A 23479-nucleotide genomic window follows, 5' to 3' on the forward strand; every position below is an offset into this window, starting at 1 on the left:
CTGCTCACCAAGCGCTGAAACAGGACCACTTCAGCCCAGGAGCACCTCTTTGTGTAACCCCTGTGCCCACAAAGGTGCCCTTTCTAAATAAACACAGAGACACGTGTAGTTATGTGGTGGGGATCTTACAGCATTCCCATATGGCTAGTCTTATTACCAGTAACTTGCTGAGCTGTCAGAACTAGTTAGTGAGGCCGGGTGCCGTGGCTCACACCTATAATCCTGGCACTCTGGGAGGCTGAGGCAGGTGCATTGCCCTGAGCTTACAAGTTTGAGACCAGCCTGAGCAAGAGCACGACCCTATCTCTAAAAAAAATAGCTGGGCATTGTGGCAGGTACCTGTAGCCCCAGCTACTCAGGAGGCTGAGGCAAGAGGATTGCTTGAGCCCAAGAGTTTGACGTTGCTGTGAGCCATAATGTTACGGCAATAAAGTAAAGCTGTGTCTAAAGAAAAAAGGACTAGTTAGTGGTAGGGGCAGGAAGTCTAATCCTTAGTCTTCCTGAGAGGCAGCTTGAGGTAAGCTCTTGTGTCATATACACATACGCCTTGAGGACGGAGATTCTGACTGCCTCGTCCCTGCTGTATCTCCATGTCTGCAGGGTGAGTCTATATATATACAAACATATATGTACACACACACACACATACACACGTACATATAGGGTGCCATTAAGTTCATGTACAATTTTAAATAGTTGCAATTTAAAATTGCACACAAACTTTTTGACCCCCCGTATATATGTGTGTGTGTGTGTGTGTGTGTGTGTGTGTGTGTGTCCATGTCCTCCTGCTTTCCCTATGCTGCCCCTCATCTAAGAGGTTAGCAAAAACTGATACTTAAATTAGAAAACTAGACTTGGAAAGCTGTGCTTCTAAAAACATAGCAATCATTTCAATAAATAAACATGTTCTGATTAGGAACATTAATTCAGGATTTACCTCATTTTCCTTCCTGGTTTTGTTTTCTATAATATTTAGGAGGCAAGAGGTAGTTAGAAAAGAAGGGTGTTTAATTAAAAAAAAATAAAAACCAACCTCTAAATTCATTAGTTGAATTCCGCAGGACTATGTGAACAATCTCATAATAATCCTACATCAATACAAGAGAAGTTGTAACTAGTTCACTTGGGGTAATTATAGGGCAGCTTTCTGCCAGGTTTTAAAGATAGACTTTGAAATGTTTCCTTTTTCATTTGTCTCCTGCTGTGTGTGGGGCGAGGCGCAGGCTCCTGGGATGCCCGCCAGAGCTAAATGGGGGCCAACTGGAGAGGGAGGCACCAAGATTGGGTTCCTGTTTTCCTATGTTCAAACTGCTGGGAACACAGATATCCTACTGAGATGGTCTCCTGTGGAGAACTCAGGGCCTAGACTCGAAAATCTGTCAGAAGAGCCATGGCCTTGAATAAAATTCTAACAAGGTGTATAGCACAAAGCTTTAGATGTTACACTAGAACAGTAGTTCCCAAAGTGTGGCCCCCAGACCAGCAATATCTGCATTACCTGGAAACTGGTTAGAAATACAAGTTTGGGATCCCATCCTGTGTAAGAAACTCTAGGAATAGAGCCCAGTAAAGTATATTTCAAAAAGCTCTCTAAGTGATTCCAGTGCACCTTAAAATTTAAGAATCATTGCTCTAGAGACATGATATTAAAGAGCCTGTCCAAGAAATAAGAGTTACTTTTAAACAGAGATTTATTCAAACAAAATATATCTATACATACCCACCCATGACCTTTGGAATCGGCCAAAACCAGGCTCTGCCATTCACCTGCATGGGGCCTCAGACAAGTTACATAATTGCTTTAAGCAGTGGTGTGCTGATAAATGTCTAACAACCGGCTCTCTGGGAGAATAGCCAGGCGTTGTGGCAGGCGCCTGTAGTCCCAGCTATTTGGGAGGCTGAGGCAAGAGAATCACTTAAGCCCAAGAGTTGGAGGTTGCTGTGAGTTGTGATGCCATGGCACTCTACCAAGGGCCATAAAGTGAAACTCTGTCTCTACAAAAAAAAAAATAAATAAATGCATTTATTCATTTTCCTGACATAAATACTGCCATTGTGGCCACTTTCAACTATCAACATGATGTCAGCCAATGTGAAAAACTCATGAAAATTTAACAATGGACTCTAAGCTGGCTTCAGCACACCACTGTCTCTAAGATCAATTTCTTCATCTGTTAAATGGATAAATAATAGTATTTACCTCATGGAGATTTTTGGAGGACTGAAGTGAAAAAGTAATGACAGTCAATCTTTATTGAGTACTTATCTCTACTAGTCACTTACTATGTATTACTCACTGAATTCTCATAACCATGAAATAGGTACTGTTATTCCTCCCATTTTACACATGAGAAAACTGAGCTGAAATAACTAGTCCAAATTCTCCCAGATAGCAAGTGAGAAGATCCAAGTTTGACTGCCAAGCCCAGAAGGTGAGGGACGTTAGCACGACGCCCAGAAACTGGTAGCTGTTATCACGACATAAATAAACTTCCCAAATGAGCTGCACTTGGGAGATCAGGGTGAGCAGTTTGTACCGTATGAAACATCTCAGTCCCAGAAACCACATTCATTTTCTTTTGGGAGAAAAGGCCAGGTCGCCTGATTATCAATCAGGTATTGATTATTCACGGTAATAGATGATAAGAGTTATAGCTAATGACAGACATAGTTAACTAGGGACTCACACCCATTTTGGTCATTGTAAGATGCTCCTCTCCCTAAATCAGTGAGGTGCATGTTTTTCAGCCTTTATCTGTGCGTATACACAGATCACAGCATACTTCTTTTTTTGTCAGTTTGCTTTTCTGTTTAACCTAAGACTATGTCATGGATCTTTCTAATGGCCATCCATGCCAATCTAGCTCATTCTCTCTGAAACTGTTTAGCATTTCACAAGAATTACTTGACATCATTTATTTAACTAATCTATGACAGAGGACATTTAGGCTATTTCCAGTTCTTCATTATTATAATTGATCCTGCACTCCAGTCTTTTATATAGATTCTAGCATATGTCTGTAGTAGAAATTCTTAAAACTAGGATTTTTAGGTCAAAGAGAACACATAGTTTAAATATTGACCAATGTACCCAAATTGCTTCTCAATGTGAAATTTTAAGCTACCAGTATTCAAGAAGGAAGGAGCCTGTTTGCTTATACTCTCATCAACATTAACATTCCTCTCATGATTTTTATAACTTTTTATTATAAAAATTTTTAAATATAAAAATAGAGCAAATAATAGTAGTGAACCCCTATCATCCGGTCCCACAATTCCCAGCATAAGGCCAATCTTATTTTTATTTCACATACACCCCCTTCACTTTCTCCCCCTACTAAATTAAATTGAAGCGAAGTCATCATATTCTTTCATCAGGTAAACACTTTAGCAAGTACCTTTAAAAGATAACAGTCTATTATTTTAAGATAACTTCAATATCGTTATCACCTCTAAAAACTCCTTCATATCAAGTATTCAATGTTCCAATTTTCCCAATTGTCTCGTAATTTAATAATTGCTTTGTCTGAATCAAGACCCACCGAAGTCTACGCTTTGCAGTTGGCTGATAGGTCCCCTAAATCTCTTAATCCCTAGGTTGGTTCCTCCACACACACACCTCCTCTGCTGGATTCCATGCAATATGTTTACTAGTGGGATCGGGCCATTGGTCTTATAGTTTCTCACTTTCCGAATTTTTCCTATCACATCCCTGGGGTGTCCTTTAATATGTTCCTCAGCTCTGCATTTCTTGTAACTGATAGTGAGATGTAGAGACATGCTGTCCAATATAGTAGCCACTAGCCACATGTGGCTATTCAAATTTTAATAATGAAAGGGAAATACAATTTTAAATCCAGTTCCCCAGTCACACCAGCCACAGCACAAGTACTCAGTAAGCACAGGTGGGAAATGGCTGCTGTATTAGTGTGGAATAGCACATTTCTACCATGACAGTTTTATTGGACAGCAATGCTTCTAGAAGTATCCTCAGATGCTCTGACAATTGTTAAATTGTTTTTTCTCACATATGCTCAGAAGCAAAGATGAACGTCTTGAAGTCTGTATTACCAGGCAGGTAATATAAGGGAAGTAACTAATACACGCCAGACTCGACTCCTGCCTATTTTAAGTGGCAGTGTCTGTGTTTACAGAAGATGATTAGGTAGCCCCATACAAGCGCCGCAGGTATGTATGAAATTTTGCGGTGACACAAGGTCAGCAGCTCCCCACTATGCGAACAGCCTTGGCCCTTTCCTAGCCTCCTGAGAGGGAAATTGAGGGAATTGGCACTAATTTGCAAGGCCCAGTCTTGCAGTTATTATAGGACATCCTGGTTCCAGGATACTCCTAAACATTCATTCTTTCATCGAGGTGCGGCTACTTCTGGAAGCTTCTTGGTGACTGTGTCTTTGTCTTGGCATGTGTATAATGAGTACATTTCACAGCACACCAAACAGGTTTCTCAGCTTGCTCAGGTGACACTTTGCAAAGCCCAGAGGAACTGGGAGGTTCGAGAGACAGAGGAGGTAAGCACCTGCGCCCAGCCCATGGTGAGGTCTGTCTGGCTGTGCATTCCAGCAGGAGCCTCCCCTGGGTGGTCCTCCCCTGGCTGAAAGACCTCAACCAGTCTATAAGGAAATGGATGTTTGAGGGTTCTGGTAGGAGACAGTATGGAAAATCTGGTATTAGGAAACCATTATTCATGAATTGATTTGTTCTAATAAGTACTTATTGGGCCAAACACTGCACTAGGCAGTGGGATCAGTGGTGAGTCAGCTAAAAGTTTCTGCTCTCACAAAGTTTGCAGTCTGCTGGAAGAAGCAGATAAACCAACAAGGCTTTTCAACACCATTTGACAAACAGCATGATGGGAACATTGAAGAGTATCTTAAAAGCATGTCTAAAAGGCATCCCTGATGCCAACATGGACATTCAGGGATGTGATGTTTAAGCTAAGACCTAAAAGGCAAGAAGCAATTGGGCAGGAAGAGGGGAGGGTGGGGTATAGTGCAACTATTCTGTATAGAACTTAGAGGTAAGAGAGCATGAGGCATTGGTAGTACAAAAAGACGTTCAGTTTGGCTACAATATGTTCATAATTTTTTTTTTTGAGACACAGTCTCACTTTGTCACCCTTAGGTAGAGTGCCATGGCATCAGAGCTCACAGCAACCTCAAATTCTTGGCTCAAACGGATCCTCTTCCTCAGCTTCCTGAGTAGCTGGGACTATAGGTGCCCACCACAGTTCCTGGCTATGTTTAGACATGGGGTCGCACTCAGGCTGGTCTTGAACTCGTGAGCTCAGACAATCCACCCACCTCAGTCTCCCAGAGTGCTAAAATTACAAGCATGAGCTACCATGCCTGGTCTTGTTCATAATTTTAATCTCTAGGTTCCCCCACACACTTACCTCCTTTTCCATGTGAGAAGAGAATGGACAGAGATACGATTGGAGAGAGAGATAAAAATGGTATAAATCCCAGCTGTGTGAGCTGAGCCAACTCATGTCTTCCCATGCTTCAGTTTCTTCCTCCACCAGAGAGGCATTGAAATACCACACAATGTTGTGATTAGAGCCCAATGACATACCAGATGCAAAAGTATTTTGCACACCATGTTCTGAAATCCCAGTTGTAGAAAGGCAAGCGTGCTAGCCTGGAGCAATCTTTCACGCTGGAGTGAGTATGAGTTAGACAGGGAGCTATGCAGGGGTGTGTTGGAACAAGCCTCCACCAGCTCTTGGGGGGTGGCAGTAGGGCACATCTCTCCCTAACTTCACTTTCAGTGATGTCATGCTGTAGTCAAGTAAAGAGTATTTACACTACGGTAATTGGCAAATGTTACACATCAGAGCCTTTGCTGTTGTTGCTGCTTTTTTGTTTGTTTGTTGAGAGCTGATTTACCAAGACACCCCCGAGTGAGGGTTAAAGTCATAAGATGAGTAGGAGAGCTTTAGGCAGTAATTATTAAAGAGTGTCCACACACAACAAAAAACAAAAAGGACTTTGGAACCATTTTTGAAAGAGTGACTATATTTCTCTTGCCATTTAAAATAAGGCCTTAGGGATGAGAACGAGAGGGCCTCTCTTTCATGCCAATCCATTCCCAGACAGGCCAGAGCAGTGTCAATGACACCCAGCTCATGGAAAGGAGATTGGAGCCTCTCAGATCAACAGCTGCCGGGAGCAGCTTTCTTTGGCTCATGAGACCAGTGATAAATTGGGTTTCAGTGCTCTGAATAGGCAGAAAAAGATACCTCCTTGCTCTCTCCTGCTCCCTTCGCTGGGGCTGCCAGCTGGCACTTTTTGTCACTCATCGTGGTTGCCTGCAGTGTGGATTACACACTTGCAGAGGGCATGTGGGAAAGAAAACGTCTCCAGCAAGCAGGAGTCTCCAAGGCAAGTGCACGTTGGAAAAGCTGGGATATAGATGTAGCTTAAGGCATGTCTAAATAATGAAGCCTTTTTAAAGGATGGCCTAGAAAAGTACTATATTTATCTTTGGCTAACATGCCTGCATACTTCCAGACGTGGGGAAATAACTAGTTGAGTACATTGGAGTTTCTTTGTCAGGAGTAGCATTAACAAAATATCAAAGTTTGGGTTGGGTTTAAGTGGCGTGGTCTGACTTAATGTTCACTTATTCATTCATTCATTCATTCGTCTAGCAAGTAAATGAGTGTTTGCTGTGTGCTGCTAGAATGTTAGTCCCATAAAGGCAAAGACTGTGCCCATATCTTATTTATTATAGCCACGCAGTACATTTTTGTTGCATGAATGAGTGGATGACGTCACTTTGCGACATGTAGGATAAATAATTTATAGGGGCCAGGTAGTTTGCCCCTATAATCCTAACACTCCGGGAGGCCAAGACAGGAGGATTGCCTAAGCTCAGGAGTTTGAGACCAGCTTGAGCAAGAATGAGACTAAAAAGAGAAAAATTAGCTGGACGCAGTGGCACATGCCTCAGGAGACTGAGGCAGAAGGATCACTTGAGCCCAGGAGTTTGAGGTTACAGGGAGCTGTGATGTTGCCATTGCACTTTATCCCAGGTGACAGAGCAAGACCCTGTCTCAAGAAAAGGAAGAAAGGAAGGGAGGGAGGGAAGAAAGGAAATCATAGGGCTTGCAGCTACGGAGCCCACAATCTGGTGTGCAGACAAGTAAACCAGCAATCACGGTGCAGGTGATGAGTGCTGTGACAGAAGTATCGGGTACGTCATCTCACAGAAAAGGGAGACCCAACCCAGCCTTGGGAGGAGACAGGAAAGGCTTTCTGAAGACAAAGATGTAGAGGACACAGAGGACAATGCCAAAGATATGGCACCTATCTAGACACCACCTTATGGAAAGAGGACTGTCTGCATGTTCAGCAATATTCCGTGTTCCTAAGGAAGACTACTGGCTCTTTCTCAGAGTGAAAAAGGATTGCAAATACCTGCCGGAATACTGCTCTCCCTTAATCATCAGTAATGTTTTCTGTTTCTTGGAGATGTTCAGGGGTCCCCCTCAGTTCAGCCTTTCTCCTGAAAGAAATGACCTTGTGCCCACAGGACAGGTGGCATGTGGGCCTTCAGCATCAGTCCTGTGTGCAGCCATTGGCCCCTTCCATGTCCAGCTCTATAGGCAGGCAGAGTGCTTCTTTTCCAAAGTCATGTCTATTCCATTTGGTATAAATGAGAGGAATGCTCTGAATTTTGATTTGACAGAGGCAGACAAACTGCAGATTTGAACTGAGAGGGAAGAATTCCCACATCCAGGGCTTTGTGTCTCCAACAAAAGGGACCAAAAGGGTGGGGTCAGACGTCTTCCTAGTAATAACCAAATTAAATTGCAAAGACATGCAGTCCCTGGGTTGTGAATGAGAAAGGTTCTGTAGGTTTTTCTTAAGTTGAATTCGTATGTAAGTTGGAATAGGTACATTTACCTCTGTTCATAAGTATGAGCTATATGTCAGTTGGATGTCTGGAACTCAGGGACATACTGTAATAGCCCCTATTTATAAGTGCAAGCTGTACGTAAGTCCGATGTTTGTAACTCAGGGACTGCCTGTCAGTGTAAATATGCACGCATGCACACACACAAATATGCAAGTCTCACAGGATGAAGACTAATTAAGAAGTAAACCATTTGAAATCAAAGACGCAACTCTTCGACAATAAAGGACAGGCCCAGCCACCTCAGCTGTCCTCTTCAAAGGCATCTTCCCCAAGGCTCTGGGAATATTATCAGTCACTTTATTCCTTCTAGAACAGCCTGTCAGGCTTCGGCACCTTTACCTCTCTGGCAATTTTAAGTAGGACCACACGCACAGAAGTAAAGAGAACAGTGTAATGAACTCCCTCCTACCTGTGACTCAAGTTTCAACAGTTATCAAAGTTTTGCCAGTTTGGTTTCATCTCATCTATCACCTTTAATTCTGAAGCATTTTAAAGATACTCTCGGAGCTTTAATCACACACCTTCAAAAGCTTTGTTATCTTTGGAGTTGTAAAGAAGAGTAAAAATCACCTTCCCTTTGCAATTAAGGCAGTGAAGGCCCAGAGAGGTTCAGCACCTCACCCAGGACACCATGTGCAAGTTATGAAGCACATTCTAGGGGCCACCGCCAGCCCCCAGGCAGATGGCCGCACCATCAGAAATGTCCTACGGTTTGCTTGGGTCATGTGGGCATTAGTCATCCCTCCTCCAACCCCACAAACCTCCACGTGGAGGTGAAGAGGGAAAACAACTCAGAAAGCGGGTGGGGCAACCAGAGTTTTTCTTTTCTCCTAAGCCAGGGGAGAGGTCGGAGTGGGGGCAGGGGACATTTGACTCATTTTTTCTGACTCTGCGTGGTGGACTTGACTCCATTTCTCAAACCTTGTGGGGAAAGGCTCATCCCCCAAGTGCAACACCTACTGGAAAGGGGATTGTGGAAGAGAGCAGCATCGCTCCCAGACCAAATGAGATAGTGCTTTCCCTGTCCTTCAGGCTCTCCACAGGTACCCTGTGCCCTGCTGATGAAGAGATGGTCCCAGAAACACTTTGCTTCCTGTGAATTTAGAGCTCACTCAATGAACATCTCCAGGACTTAGCACCCTGCCTATTTCAAAGCACTCCCAAGCGAAGTCTTGAGAACCAACTGTGTTTAGAATCAGAGATATGGCTCTGGACATACCTGGCATTAACTCCTATGCTGAGGAAATGAGATCACCCCAAAACAATCTCAGAGAAATTTTTGGAGAAGAAAAAGGAAAGTATGCTAATGTCAGCCTTGAAAAGGCCTGCTGATAGACCCCCGCTCCTTCACCTCTGTCCTGCATCAGGCCTCCTGGAACCCAGGAAGGAGGCGAGAAGGATGATGGGCAAGTCTGGCATACGCTCAGTGTTCGGTTAATATTTACTTGAATGAGGATGTCATACCCACCAACTCAAAAGTGTCAGGATGAGGTGAGGAGGAAAGGGAGCCCTTGATGTCTCAGCACTCAAATGAAAGACTGAGGAGAAGAAACAAAAAGAGAGAGGGAGCTGACCAAAGTCACAGAACAGAATAGAATTTTAGAGGTAGGTGTGGGGCCAATAATAAGAATCTTCCTTCCCATCGCTCAGGGCCCTTCAGCTACTTAGTCTTTTCCTTCATAATTTACTCCAACTCACAATCATGTATTTGTTTGTATATATATTCACAAGTTTGATCTCTGTTTCTCCAACTAGATTGTAAGGTCCGTGAAGGGTCAGTGGCACAGCTGGCACTCAAAGTATGTTTGTTAAAATAAGATAATGAATGAATGACAAGTTGAGCAAGGAAGTCAGGCCAGAAGGGATAACAGCAGTCTATCACTCCTCTCTCCTGAACATCCTTAGTTACTGAACACATATGATTGGCCAGACATTCTGCAAAGTGTCATGGTCTATCTGATTAGTCCTCTCATCAAACCCAGAAGGAAGTGTGTTCAGGGGTCCCAAGACCACCCTCAGATTCAGCGATTCCCCAGAAGGGCTCACCGAACCCAGCAAAGCTGTTATACTCACATTTGTCATTTTTCCAAAGAAAGCATGCAGATTAAAGTCAGCAGTGGAAAAAAGTACATGTAGGGCAGAGTCCAGGAGGTGCCAAAAACTTCCCATTGTCGTCTCCCAGTGGAGTCATGCAGATGGTGCCTGTTTCTGCTAACACGGAGGCATGGCAGCACACGTGAAGTATTGCCAGTAGGGAAGCCTGGAGACACGGTGTCCAGGGATTTCACTAGGGGTGGGTCATGTCAGCCCAACTAACTGCACACATGGCTGCTCTTTATCTTCAGCCCCTCCAGAAGTTAAACTTCTGTGGGTTGGCCTGGGGACCCCAGTGGAAATCACAATATTAGCTTAGGCTATCTGGTGTGACCCAAGACATTCTAAGGGCCTAGAGGTTATCCCACAGGCCAACAGCCAAAACTTTTGTTGCAATATACAGAGTTTAAATAACCCCCCAGAATTGATGCATTTAGCACACAGAAAATATTAATATTAACCCAAATTTGTAGAGAATTCAAATTATCAGGGAAGCTAAATGATTTGGCCAAAATCACAAAAGTCAGAATGCAAACCATTATCCTACTTGATTCTCACAAAAGTCTTCTTCATTATTGCACTCTAGTACCTCCCTCGAACAGGTAAAAATCTCAGGAAAGGAAGAGAAGGGGAAGGGAAGGAAAATGAAAGGAAGGGAAGGGGAGGGGAGGGGAGAAAGGGGGAAGGAAGAGAAGGAAAGGGGAAGGAAGGAAAGAGAAGGAAAAGAAAAAATAAAACTCACATAGAATGTCTTACATACCTGGTCTCAAGTCTGCATGCTCAGATTTAGGGGTTTCCACTTAGGACGATCACAGTACCAGGCACTTTCTGCTGTTCTCAAGCACCCAAGGAGTAGATAATCCAGGATTTGCCAAGGCCGCTGGATCTAATCCACTTATCAAGTAAGCTAGTTTGGAGCAGGATAGGGGTGTCTCCTTCCTCACCAAAGAGAAAACAAGCGTTAAGGGCCAACCTGCACTTACACAATCTATTGCCCCCAACAAATCTGTTCCGAAAGGATTATTGCCAAGAGTGAGGGTAGCAGGGTGGCTCAGTTTGTTAAGCAGCAACTAGGAAGTTAGGATACAGGACAATTTGATGACCTCTTACCTCACCAGTAAAGTGAAATCACAGTGGAAGTCACATTCACCTGACTCAACATTTCCAAGGCATATCTGCTAATCCTGTAAAGTGGTCCAGATGCAAATATACAAATCATATTATCAGAGTAAAGCTTCTGAAAAGCCAGTCTGCAGGGAAACCTATGTGACTTTGTTTAACTCGGTGTTTCCTGAGCTGTTTGCTGTTTGTAGCAATTTAGAAAATGTGGCCAAAACTATTTTTCCCCCAGCTCATGCCAATTGATCTGCTTTCAAATAATGTTAACCTTATATGCATCCTTTTTCTCCAGGAGCAGCAGTTCCTGGATGTTTCTTGTTTAATTCACTAATTCATTCATTCATCAGACATTTATTAAACACCTACTGTGTCCAGGTAGGTTCTCTCAGAGATGGAGATACAGAGGGGCTTCAGACACACATCCTGAATTCTCCAGCAGCCAAGAATTTTGTCTGGTGAATGACTTGAGTCAAAGGCCAGAACGGTTTTTGGTCTAGGGCTCCATTTTCCAGTGATGGGTGATCTTATGACCAGCTCAGGGAGATAAATTGTTAGCTCAGCATGTTAATTTTGGTCCTACTTGATGGCAGGAGTAGGGAGAACCAGGCAAATCCTTTTCCAAACTGGTGGGAAGTGTCAGAGTACATGATCTCATTACACAATGGCAGGTGGAGTTCTCCCCCAGCTCTTCCTCTGTCACTGTGGTGATTCTGCCCCCCTGGGCTCCTTTTCTCTTGCCATGTTGTCAATCTCTATACCCCTTTGTTTTTTAAACCTGAAATAATCTCAGGGATCACTGGCAGCTGGACCTCCTGCTGTTTCTGAATTCTACTATTTGGCTATTATATTGTTATGGGGTTTAGTTGTTTTGGGGTTTTGAATATGTATTATTCAGGACTTTCTTAGTGTCAAGAGTCAGAAAATAACTGCATGTAGTTTAAGTATTAAAAATAAATTGGGCAGTGTAACCTGGCTTATTGTACCCTCAATGAATCCCCAACAATTAAAAAAATAATAATAAAATAAAAATAAATTGGGGATATGATCTTATCTAATGGCGTAACCTTCAGGCACAGCTAAGTCTAGGGGTTCCGATTTTATTTTCAAGGCTCTAGCTATCTATTTAGCCATCTAGCTTGCTGTATCTCTAGTTCTGCTGCCTCAGGGAAGATACTAATTGGCCCCGGTTGAAGCACATGTCTGCCCTTTACTGATCACCAGGCTGGGGGGATTTGGGTACTCAAATTGGTGAGCCAGATCCACATACCCTGGTGAGTGTGATGTGGCCAGAGTGAGTGACCTGCCCCTTCGAAGAGGAGGAGAGAGCAGGTGGTTCCTCAGAGAAGGGGATGCGTTGGCAAAGCAACAACACTATTTTACTACTAATTTACCCTCCTGCCCTTGTTTCGGGGTTCTATGCATTGTTCTCCATCAACACCCTGCCCCTTGTGGTCTCCAGATCCACTAAGCAGAAAAATGAATGGAAAAATTACAGGAGCATAGACGTCTTGCGCTTCTGTATCTCAAAAGCCTGTTGGACATGAACAAGGAAAAAGAGCTGGCTGGTGACCTGACTCTGAGACCTCCATATCCACTTTACCCCCAATCTCCCCTCCCCCCTGCACCTGTAGAGACAGAAAACAATTATGAATGATAAAAGCTGTCACCAACAATACAGCGGGTGAGAGCTGATGTGCAACTTGGCATCATTTTCCCTTGAGAGAACAGCGAGGACAGGATGAAATCAACCAGCTGAGTCTCTTCAGGTGCTTAACTTTTATGTGAGGGCTCTGGAGTTCAATAATTCATGCTAATGCAGCCAGCAGCAAGCAAATTGCATTCACACTCTATTCAGATTTTGATTACAAAACAGGGCCCCAAATGAGTTTTATGATGGAAAAACATACTAGGTGACTTCAGCTGAGTGGCAGACAATGAGGATGGCAGAAGCAGCAAGGCTTTCCGGTCAAATGAGCCCCAGCCAATCCAGAGTCTGCCATATGCTGGTTGTGTGACCTTGTCTGGTGACATCTTCCACCTCAGAACTTCTCTTTCTTTATCAATAAGATAGGGCACTGCTACCTAGTTCACGGGGTTTCAAGATCATTTGTGTATGAATGAGGCAATACATGCGAAGTACAGCGGTGCAATAATAAAAATTTCCGTGGCTTGGCAGAGCCCCAATAAATGTTAATTTCCTCTTTAAAGTCATTCACTCTCTCTGCCACTCTCTCCCTCTCTCCCTCCCCCCATCCCTCTTTGCACCACCAAAGCAGATGTCTTCTGTAAGCATAAATGTAAAACTGAGAATACCAGGGGAAAGAAAGGAGAGGAAGATGGTCTTCGTGTTAAAAAATAATTATGATTCACTTCCACGATATTTACGTATGTTGAGGGGACACAGAGAAAAGATGAAAATAGTCAAGCAATTAGTACTATCTCAAGGTTTCAGAGTTTAGGCCTCTTTAAAGGAATTTCATCATTTTGTGCAATTTTAGTTCAATATGCTCTCTCAGTGATCGTTAAAAATATGTAAGCCACTTGCACTGGAAATACCTTCTAGGAAAAAAGAAAAAGAAGAAGAAGAAAGCAGGTTAGCAATTTACAAAGCCTACATCAAAACTGCATTCATTGCCCCCATTTGAATTATAATAAGATGTAGCTCTGACTTGCAGCCTTAAACTTGGATGTTGAGGGAGCTTGATAAAAATGCAGCTTCTCAACTCCCACTCCACGAGATTCTGATCAAATAGGTCAGGGATGGGGTTCCTGGGCTGCATTTTTCATGTCTCCCTGATCTCTGATACAGGCAAACCACAGACTTTATTTTGAGAAACATGGGATTAGTAGTGCTTGGGCTTGAGGACAGATGTAAATTCAGATCCTAAATCTACCACTTTCTAGCTTTGTGAATGTGGTAACTCTTAACTTCCTCTGATGCCCAGTTTTGTAATCCAAAAATTAGAACAAGGTTAGTCTCACTAATCTCAGAGGTTATTGTGAGAATTAAATAAACTGTATTGTACAGTGCTCAGCGCAGGATCCAGCACATGGGAAGAAACACTCAGTAAAAATTAGCTGTTGATATTGTCGTTATTATGCAAAGCCAAGGGGGCTTGGATTCTTTTTTTTTTTTTCTTCTTTTCACAAATCTGAAAGAACAATGTTTATTTAGCTCTCACACAAATATCTGGAAGTGACACAGCCCAGGATGGGTGTGGCAGCTCTGTAACCCAGAGGCCTTCCCTCCCTATTCAGGTGCAGCCCTTGTCATTATTCAGGATGGGCAGCTGGAGCTACAGGACCCACATCTGCATTCCATATGACAGGGTAAAGGGAAGAAAAGAAAGTCTGTCTCTTTATGTAAGGACACTTTCTAACGGTTGCTTACACCCCACTGGCCAGAACTTGGCTGCCAGGGAGGCTGCAAAAAGTGTCCAGAATTCCGGGTAGTCATGTAGGAGAAAAACATAGTTTGTATGACAATAGTAAGTGGGGAGAAGGAATATGGAGGGACACCTATTGTGTCCTAATATGCCCTACCCTAGGAATCCAGCAGATTTGGTTCTCTCCCTAGAAATCCTCTGCTCTAATCCTATTTCTAACTGCTTATTTCTCAGATAAGGAACATCTTCAAAAATGGTAGTTGCATGGTTTGTTCATCATGCTCAGCTTGTCTTATTTTCTCCCTAAATTCCTCCCATACCTTTCACTCCTCATCCCTCAATTTCATTCACTTTCTCCTTACTACGAAATTTTAATAAGCAATACAATTATTTCATTTTAGAAAACATGGCTAAGCACTTAGGAAAAAAATTTTTAATATTCAAAAATTTTACCTCTCAAAGTTCAAGGAGGGGCATGCTAAAGATCCTGGCATTGTGCACATTAGGTGAGATCCCACCAAATGCCCTCCCTCCCTCATGCTCCCCTGCCCTCCTCCCCACCTCCTCACCACTCCCCTTTCCTAGACCACAGACTGCAGAGTTTTTCATTGCAAGGGTATGTACAATTTACTCCACCAATTCCCTATTTATATCCACAACACTCGGTTAAACCCCCAGGTACATACGTCTTTGCTCACTTGTCCCCCAGCTGTGTTCCTGTGGTTTTCTTACCTCTGAACTCTCCTGACTGTCCAGGGACCAGCAGAAAAGCACAGCTCTACCACCCCGTCAGCAAAGCGATGTCAGGCCTTTTCTCTAGCCCCGAGCTGCTTAGAATTCTGTTTTCAAATGAACATTGCAGACTTAGGAGATTCTTGAAACTCTGAATTAATGTCCCTGTACACCCCATCATGAATAGCAAGACCACCATAATGAGAAGGAACTACTACACCCCACTGTTTAGAAAAATACCAAATAAAACAATTCCAGGTAACTAAAGGACTTTCTATTAAACCTAAGCTGTTAGAAGTCCCAATTTGCCAAGCTGATTTCAAGCAAGACCAGAGTGAGGCCATTTCTGTGTGGAGACTCCAGTTTCAATTAGAAACAAACAACAAAAAAGCATTTAACTGAAATAATTATTTAGACAGACACCTGATTTGACAAATGATGATTCTTGAGGTTTTTTTTTTTACTGATGATTGATTCCTGACTAATTATTTTTTTTGTCTCAGTTGAGCTTCCTAATGATCCACTCACGAGGTTTACTCTTTCTAGAAAAGCCAAAAACAAATTATGTTGCTTCACTCCCATAGCGCACTTTCTATTTTCAGATGGTTTCACCTCAATTTCCTTCCCATCCACCTTGAGGAGTAGGTAGATAGCACTAGTCCTCTGTTATAAACAATGAGAATAAGGGGTGCCCTTTATTGAACACATACTATGTCCTAGACAAGATGCTAAATGCATTGTGAATATTATTTATTCCTCACAATGGCTTTAATGAGATAGGCGTGCTATTAATACCCATTTTGTGAATAAACACAATTTAAGCAAGATTAAATACCTTGACCATGATCCCACCAGTGGTAAGAGGTGGAGCCAGAATTCAAAACCAGAGTCACTGACTCGCTCAAGTTCATACAGTTGTGGAGTCAAGCTCAAAACCCTGTGCCCGGCATAGTGATCAAGAACAAGGGGTCTAGGAATCAATGCCCACACACAGGCACAAAGAGATGTACAGGTCATTGGAAATCAAGAAGGGGGGAGGCTCAGAGGAGTAGGGGTGTAAAAACTTATTTATCGGGTGCAATAAACACTATTCGGGTGATGGGCACACTAAAAACTCCAACTTCAGTATTATAAAAGGTATCCACATAACAAAATGTTTTTACTCCCTTAATATATTAAAATAACAATTTTTTCAAAAGAACCAGGGCTCTAGAATAAGGCAACCTGAGTTCAGAGCTCATAACTGCCATCCTCCAGCTGCGTCACCTTACACAAGTTACTAAACTTTGTGCCTCAGTCATCCTGTCTTGTGAATGGGGATAATGAGTGCCTATCTCAAAGGGCTACCTAGATCAAATGAGACAATCCACACACACACTTAGGAGGACGTGCTCCGTAATTAGTTATTAATATTATACCTTCTGCCTTCCCCGCAGCCTCTAGGCTAAGTACATAATTTATTGTTCCATGCCATTGCAGGTGCCTCGAGCAAAGGCCTTATGCAACTACAGAGGGCAGAGTCCTGGCGACCTGAGGTTTAATAAGGGAGATGTCATCGTCCTCCGGAGACAGCTTGACGAGAACTGGTACCAGGGGGAAATCAATGGCACCAGTGGGATCTTCCCAGCCAGCTCCGTGGAAGTCATCAAGCAGCTGCCCCCACCACCCCCTCTCTGCAGGGCCCTCTACAACTTTGACCTGAGAGACAAGGACAAGAATGAGAACCAAGATTGCCTGACCTTCCTCAAGGTGAGAGTCTGGGCAGCTACCGAGGTCTCCAGAGACTACCTGGGGACTGTGGCCAAACCTGGAGTCATTTGTTTAATATTTGCTTATTTTTTAATCATATATATTTTATACATAAATGGATATATGTATGTGTATGTATATGTGAATGTGTTGCATACATATGTAATGTGTGTGCATAACTCAAACTACATGGAAATGAACTCTCTAGAGAAATCTAAGAGTTTGACAGAAGTCCTTAAGCCTTTTCCATTCCAATTACAAAAATCCATATTCACACATTCTTTTATTCATTCATTCTACAGCCGCTTTTGAGCACTTATTATTTGCAGGTGCTGGGAGTAGAGCATGAACAAGTTACAGTCCCTACTGGGAGGAACAGACATGTGAGCAGAAAATTGAAAACCATTTGATAACATGCTATGCAAAACTGTGGCTGCTGCCTCTTTACCATGTATCTGTAGGGATATTCTTGTTGACCAAGCTATGGCCATCGAATTCTACTCAATTACAACATTCTATTTTGTTGCAAACATATCATTCTAAACACTCCAGATGGGCCAGGTGCAGTGGCTCATGCCTGTAATCCTAGCATTCTGGGAGGATAGCTTGAGCTCAGGAGTTCAAGACCAGCCTGAGCAAGACCAAGACCCTGTTTCTACTTTAAAAAAAAAAAAAAAAAAAAATTAGGCAGGTGTTATGGCAGGTGTCTGTAGTCCCAGGTACTCAGGAAGCTGAAGGAAGAGGATTGCTTGAACTCAGGAGTTTGAGGTTTCTGTAAGCTGGCTGAAGACACAGCACTCTAGCCTAGGCAACAGAGTCAGACAGTCTTTAAAAAACAAACAAAACACAACAAACAAAAAACCACTCAGACATACCCAGCCACATAATCATACCTTTATACACAAATAACCTCTTACAAGATATGTTTTCCAAACACATTAATTACCCTAAGGTTTTTTTGGCCTCTCTTTTCCACCACATGGTTCTTCACCACTCCCAAGTAACAACGATTCTCCTCAAGTCCAGGCTACTTTAACTCTCTCCATTCAGTAGTTGTTATCCCTAAACATTCAAATTATCTCATAGAAATTAAAGTTGGAGTTATTTTCATTCTTTTTCTACTCATGAGAAGTAGATCAGATGTCAGATACCAGCAGCACTGATACAATAGGTCTTTAGAAAATATTTTTATCCTACTACTACCAAAAATGAGATTCACTTCAGATTCCCTCCAACTAGGTATCCTCACAGTCAGCGTGAACATCCCAAGGAAGGTTAATCTATAGCCTGAACAGCAAAGTTTAAACTTAGATTTCTGTTCTGTTCCACATTTACTGACTATCTACTTTGTGACAGGCGTTAGCCACTGAGCTCTGGGGACAAAGCTGGAGGGAGACTAAGCAAGCAGGAAGCGCTATGTGCTTCCCTGACCTTCTCTGGGAATTTACAAACGGGACATGTACTCCACACAGCCATTCATCCCTGTGCCCGTCCATGTGCCCAGCTGGCTACTGGGGACAGAATGATGAGTCATAGTCCTTACCTTCACAGAGCTGGCAGTCTGTGCAGAAACAAACTCATAGGTGAGAAATTATGGCAAAAGAAATCAGAAAAGAGGGTTTGATCCATTCTAGAATGCTGTAGAATGCTAAGACCTGCTGAGGAAATCTCATGGTTTTTCTAAACTGAGCATGTCCATGTTAAACTTGAGGTCTTCCTCCACGAAGCTGAACTTGAAGTCTTCCTCCACAAAGCTGCCCGTTTCTATCTCAGTAAATTATATGATTTATTCAAATGTTCCTGTGCTTATGCATTCACGCATTTAAGAAATATTTACTGGGTGACTACGAAATGGGAACCACTGTGTTAGGTGCTAGCAACAACAGAGATAAACAAAAATTGACACAGGCGCTGCCCAAGCTTGTGGTCAGATAGGGTGGACAGACACTAAATTACAACCTATAAAATGTAGACTTGCCAAATTGTAATAACCTAGAAACGTGTTACGTGCACACCTATAACGTGTAATTGCAAGTGTATAAGAAGCGGCTAAGAAAAGACATCATGCAGTAATAAATTTAGATTTGGATTAATCCAAATTACTGAGGCAAATAAAATAGAAAATCACAGAGCTCAAAGGTCCTTTTTGTGCATGTGTGAGAGACAGGGTCTTATCTGTTGTCCAGGCTAGAGTGCAGTGGCATCATCACAGCTCACTGCAACCTCAACTCCTGGGCTCAAGGGATCCTCCTGCCTCAGCCTCCTGAATAGCTGGGTCTACAGGCACCTGCCACCAAGCCCCACTAATTGTTCTATTTTTTCCTAGAAACGTGATCTTCATGTCACTTGTGCTGGTCTTGAACGCTTAGCCTAAAGCCTGCCTCAGTCCCAAAGTGCTAGGATTACAGGCATGAGCCACTGATACAGATTTAGGTTGACAAGCATGTATGCACATGGAAAAGTGTTCCCGATACAGTATTTTAAAAAAGTCATTGTGTTCTATATGAGTTCGTATGTATGAAGGACAAAAATAGACAAAATGAACGTATGGAGCTAGACGTCAGAAGAGTTGTTACCTCTTGCTACATTGTGGGAAGGGGCACAAAGGGCACTTCTGGGATTTGGAAAGTTCTGTATCTTGATCTTTTATGGATATATTCAAATACAGAACTTGCTTAAGCTTTATATCTGAGATTTATGCTCTTTATTGTAGGCATGTGTGTGGTTTTGGCAGTTTATAAAATCAGTGTTTATATATAAACATATATATGTGTTTACATGTATATTATATATGCTTTGTCTTGATAAAAAAGTGTGTAGAGAAAATATGTTAATCTGTTAACAGTGGTTGTATCTATATTGTGGAAGAATTTTTTCCTTGTTTTGCTTATCTGTGTTTTTAAATATTCCTACAAATTTACATATGACCTTTTGTAATAAGAAAAATTTGAATAAAAAACTGCTTTGGGCCTGGTGCCATAGCTCACACCTATAACCCTACCACTCTGGGAGACTGAGGTGGGATGATTGCCTGAGCTCAGGAGTTTGAGACCAGCCTGAGCAAGAGCAGGACTCCATCTCTACCAAGAAACAGAAAAAAAGTTAGCCATGCATTGTGCCATGAGCCTGTAGTCCCAGGGGCTGAGGAAGGAGGATCACTTGAGCCCAGGGGCTGAGGAAGGAGGATCACTTGAGCCCAGGGGCTGAGGAAGGAGGATCACTTGAGCCCAGGAGTTTGAAGCTGCTATAAGGTAGGCTGATGCTATGGCACTCTAGCCTGGGCAGCAGAGTGAGACTGTTTCAAAACATAAAAACAAAAACCCGCCTTATGTTTGAAATGTTAAAAATGAATAGATTCTAAAAAGTCTTGAAAATGAGAATAAAATTCATTCTTCTTTTTGCTAAGCTAAAGGTGTGTTTCCCTATGGCTTCCATCTTGATTTCCCCATCAGATTAATTTAAATGAAAAGCTTAGACCCCGCTGGTGTTTAAAAATTAGAAACATTTTCATGTTTTCCTGCTGGATTCTCTTGATCCTCCAAATTATTTCTACTCCACTTACGGCCTCGGTGACCCAAATACTACCCTTTATGGAGAAAGTTCATTTTAGCAGGAAGATTTCCTAAATAAATCATGAACGTGCTACATTCCTTGCACCTTGTACCATCTAGGACTCCAAACCGATCTCCACTGAAAGCTTTTACCACCTAGAAACTGAGAGTAAATGATGACCGTGAGACTTTCTCTTTCAGGATGATATCATCACTGTGATCAGCCGAGTGGACGAGAACTGGGCAGAAGGCAAGTTGGGAGATAAAGTAGGCATCTTCCCCATCTTGTTTGTAGAGGTACGTGAGTATCAAGTATGAGCTTGCTCAGAAATATGCACAGGCCACAGTGCTGCCTGACAGCAGCTCCTATTTGATATGAGGCTTATTTCAGAACTGACTAAAATCTGTAAGGAAAAGATGTCAGATGATGATACCAAATTCTGGTAAGAGCGTGAGAAGTGGGCCTTCTCCATTCTGCTGGTGGAAGCGCAATTGGGGAAATCTCTCATATCCAAACTAACACTCAGATTAAACATCTTAAAAATGTGCTGGGTTCAAACCCAGCCCCAACCAAAAACTGCAAAAAAAAAAGTGTGCCTCCACATCTGAGAGTTTATTGTAAGGAAATATTTAAGTAAGTATACAAAGATAGGTGTACGAAATGTGCAAAAATGTTCACTATATCATTAGGGTGGTTGTGTATTATGACGAAAAACAGAAATAATCTAAATATCCAATAATAAGGATTTAGTTTTTAAAAACTAAAGTGATGGAAAAATATGTACCTATTAAAACTGATATTGGAGAATAATATTTAATATCATGACATATTTGATATTGTGGAAAGATGTATGATTTATTGTTAAGTGTTTTTTTAATGCATTGTTCTTTAAACCTTTCTTTTTAATTTTAGAATATCACATGGGTACATACATTTTGGTCACGTAGTTTGTTTTGTACGTTTCAGGTTACATTCACCCACAATGTGTGCATGGTTACCCGTTAGGTGTGAATTAACCCAATTCCCCTCCCCACTTACCTGATTCCCTTTGAGTTTTACTTCCACATGTGCACGTAAGTGTTGATAAACCAGTTCCGATTTAGTATGTGTGTTTGTTTTTTCATTCTTGCAATACTCCACTTAGAATTGTCTTCAGGTACATCCAGGTTGTACAAAAGATACTAGCTCACCATTTTTTATGGCTGAATAGTACTCTCTGGTATATAAATACATTTTATTAATCCACTGATGTATTGATGGACATTTGGGTTATTTCCATATGCTTGCAATTGCGAATTGTGCTGCTGTAAACATTTGAGTGCAAGTGTCTTTATGATAAAATGTCTCTTTTTCTTTGGGGTAAATACCTAGTAGTGGCATTGCCGAACTGAATAGTAGGGCTACGCTTAATTCTTTGGGGTATCTTCATACTACGTCTCATAGAGGTCGTACTACTTTGCAGTCCCACCAACAGTGTATTAGTGTCTCTCTACAGCCACACCAGCACTTGTTATTTTGGGACTTCCTAGTTCACAGCAACCTCAAACTCTTGGGTTCAAATTATCCTCCTGTCTCAGCCTCCTGAGTTGCTGGGACTATAAGCACCAGCCACCTCATGCAACTAAATCTTCTATTTTTAGTAGAGGTGGGAATCTCACTCTTGCTCAGGCTGGTCTTGAACTCCTGAGCTCAAGCAATCCTCCTGCCCTGGCCTCCCAGAGTGCTGGGATTACAGGTGTAAGCCACCACACCCAGCCTGTTTGGGGTCTTTCACTGGAGTTACGGGATATCTAACTGTGGTTTTAATGTGCATTTCCCTAATAATTAGAGCATTTTTTTCATGTGTTTTTGGCTGTTAGATTATCTTCCTTTGAAAAGTTTCTGTTCACGTCTTTTGGCCATTTTTTAATGGGGTTGTTTGGGTTTTTTCCATGTTGATTTGCTTGAGTTCTCTGTAGAGTCTGATTCTCAGGGCTTTATCAAATTTATAGCATGCAAATGTTTTCTCTCCTCATGTGGATTGTCCATTGACTCTATCGAGTGTGCTCTTGGCTGTACAGAAGAAACTTTTTTGATCAGGTTCCACTTGTTTATTTTTGTTGTTGCTGTGATTGTTTTTAAAGTTTTCTTCATAAATTCTTTCTATTAAGTATGATAAAAAAACACGCTAATGAATATACAGTTCCAGGTTGGCAAGATAAAAAATTCTGGGAGTGTGTTTGAACCCATGTGAATATACTTAACACTACTGAACTGTATACTTAAAAATGGTTAAGATGAGTTTGGGGGAAAGTACATAGCATAGAAAAATGGTTAAGATGGCAGCCTTTTCTTAATGTTTCAATTTTATGGAAATATAATATTTTTCATAATTATGGGGTACATACATATTGTGTTAGATGTGCAGAATGTGTAATGATCAAATCAGGGTAGTTCCATCACCTTGAGTATCTATCATTTCTATGTGTTGGAAACATTTCAAATTCTTTCTTTTAGCCAATTTGAAATATACAGTACATTGTTGTTAACCATAGTCACTCTGCTATCATATGGTAACTTTTATGCTATATTTATTTTACAATAAAAAAAAAGTTGAACCATATGAAGCAAGCTTCATTTATATGAGTGTATATAAATGGATATAGGACTAGAAGGATGTATACCAAAATATTAACAGTAGTGATCACTAGATGGTGAGATTCTAGATTATTTTAATTTTATTCTGCCAATTTGTATTTTCTGAATCTTCTGAAATGAGCATATATTCATCGCTTTAAAAAAAAAAAAAAAAGACGGTGCCTGTGGCTCAGTGAGTAGGATGCTGGCCCCATATACCCAGGGTGGTGGGTTCAAACCCAGCCCCAGCCAAACTGCAACAACAACAACAAGAAAATTTTAAAAAG

At 41.9% G+C, this 23479-nt stretch overlaps 1 protein-coding gene across 6 annotated transcripts in view; it reads left to right on the forward strand.

Moving 5' to 3' along the window:
• Positions 1-23479, forward strand: part of SH3RF2 (SH3 domain containing ring finger 2) — a 149216-nt gene that overhangs the window by 37947 nt on the left and 87790 nt on the right. For all 6 annotated transcript variants that reach the window (XM_053565942.1, XM_053565941.1, XM_053565943.1 and 3 more), the window contains 2 exons: positions 16755-17024; positions 20777-20872. In XM_053565942.1, the coding sequence (XP_053421917.1) occupies positions 16755-17024; positions 20777-20872 (366 nt within the window). The remainder of the gene's footprint in view (positions 1-16754; positions 17025-20776; positions 20873-23479) is intronic.

The sequence above is a fragment of the Nycticebus coucang genome, chromosome 17 (assembly GCF_027406575.1).
Source record: "Nycticebus coucang isolate mNycCou1 chromosome 17, mNycCou1.pri, whole genome shotgun sequence".
Lineage (NCBI taxonomy): Eukaryota > Metazoa > Chordata > Mammalia > Primates > Lorisidae > Nycticebus > Nycticebus coucang.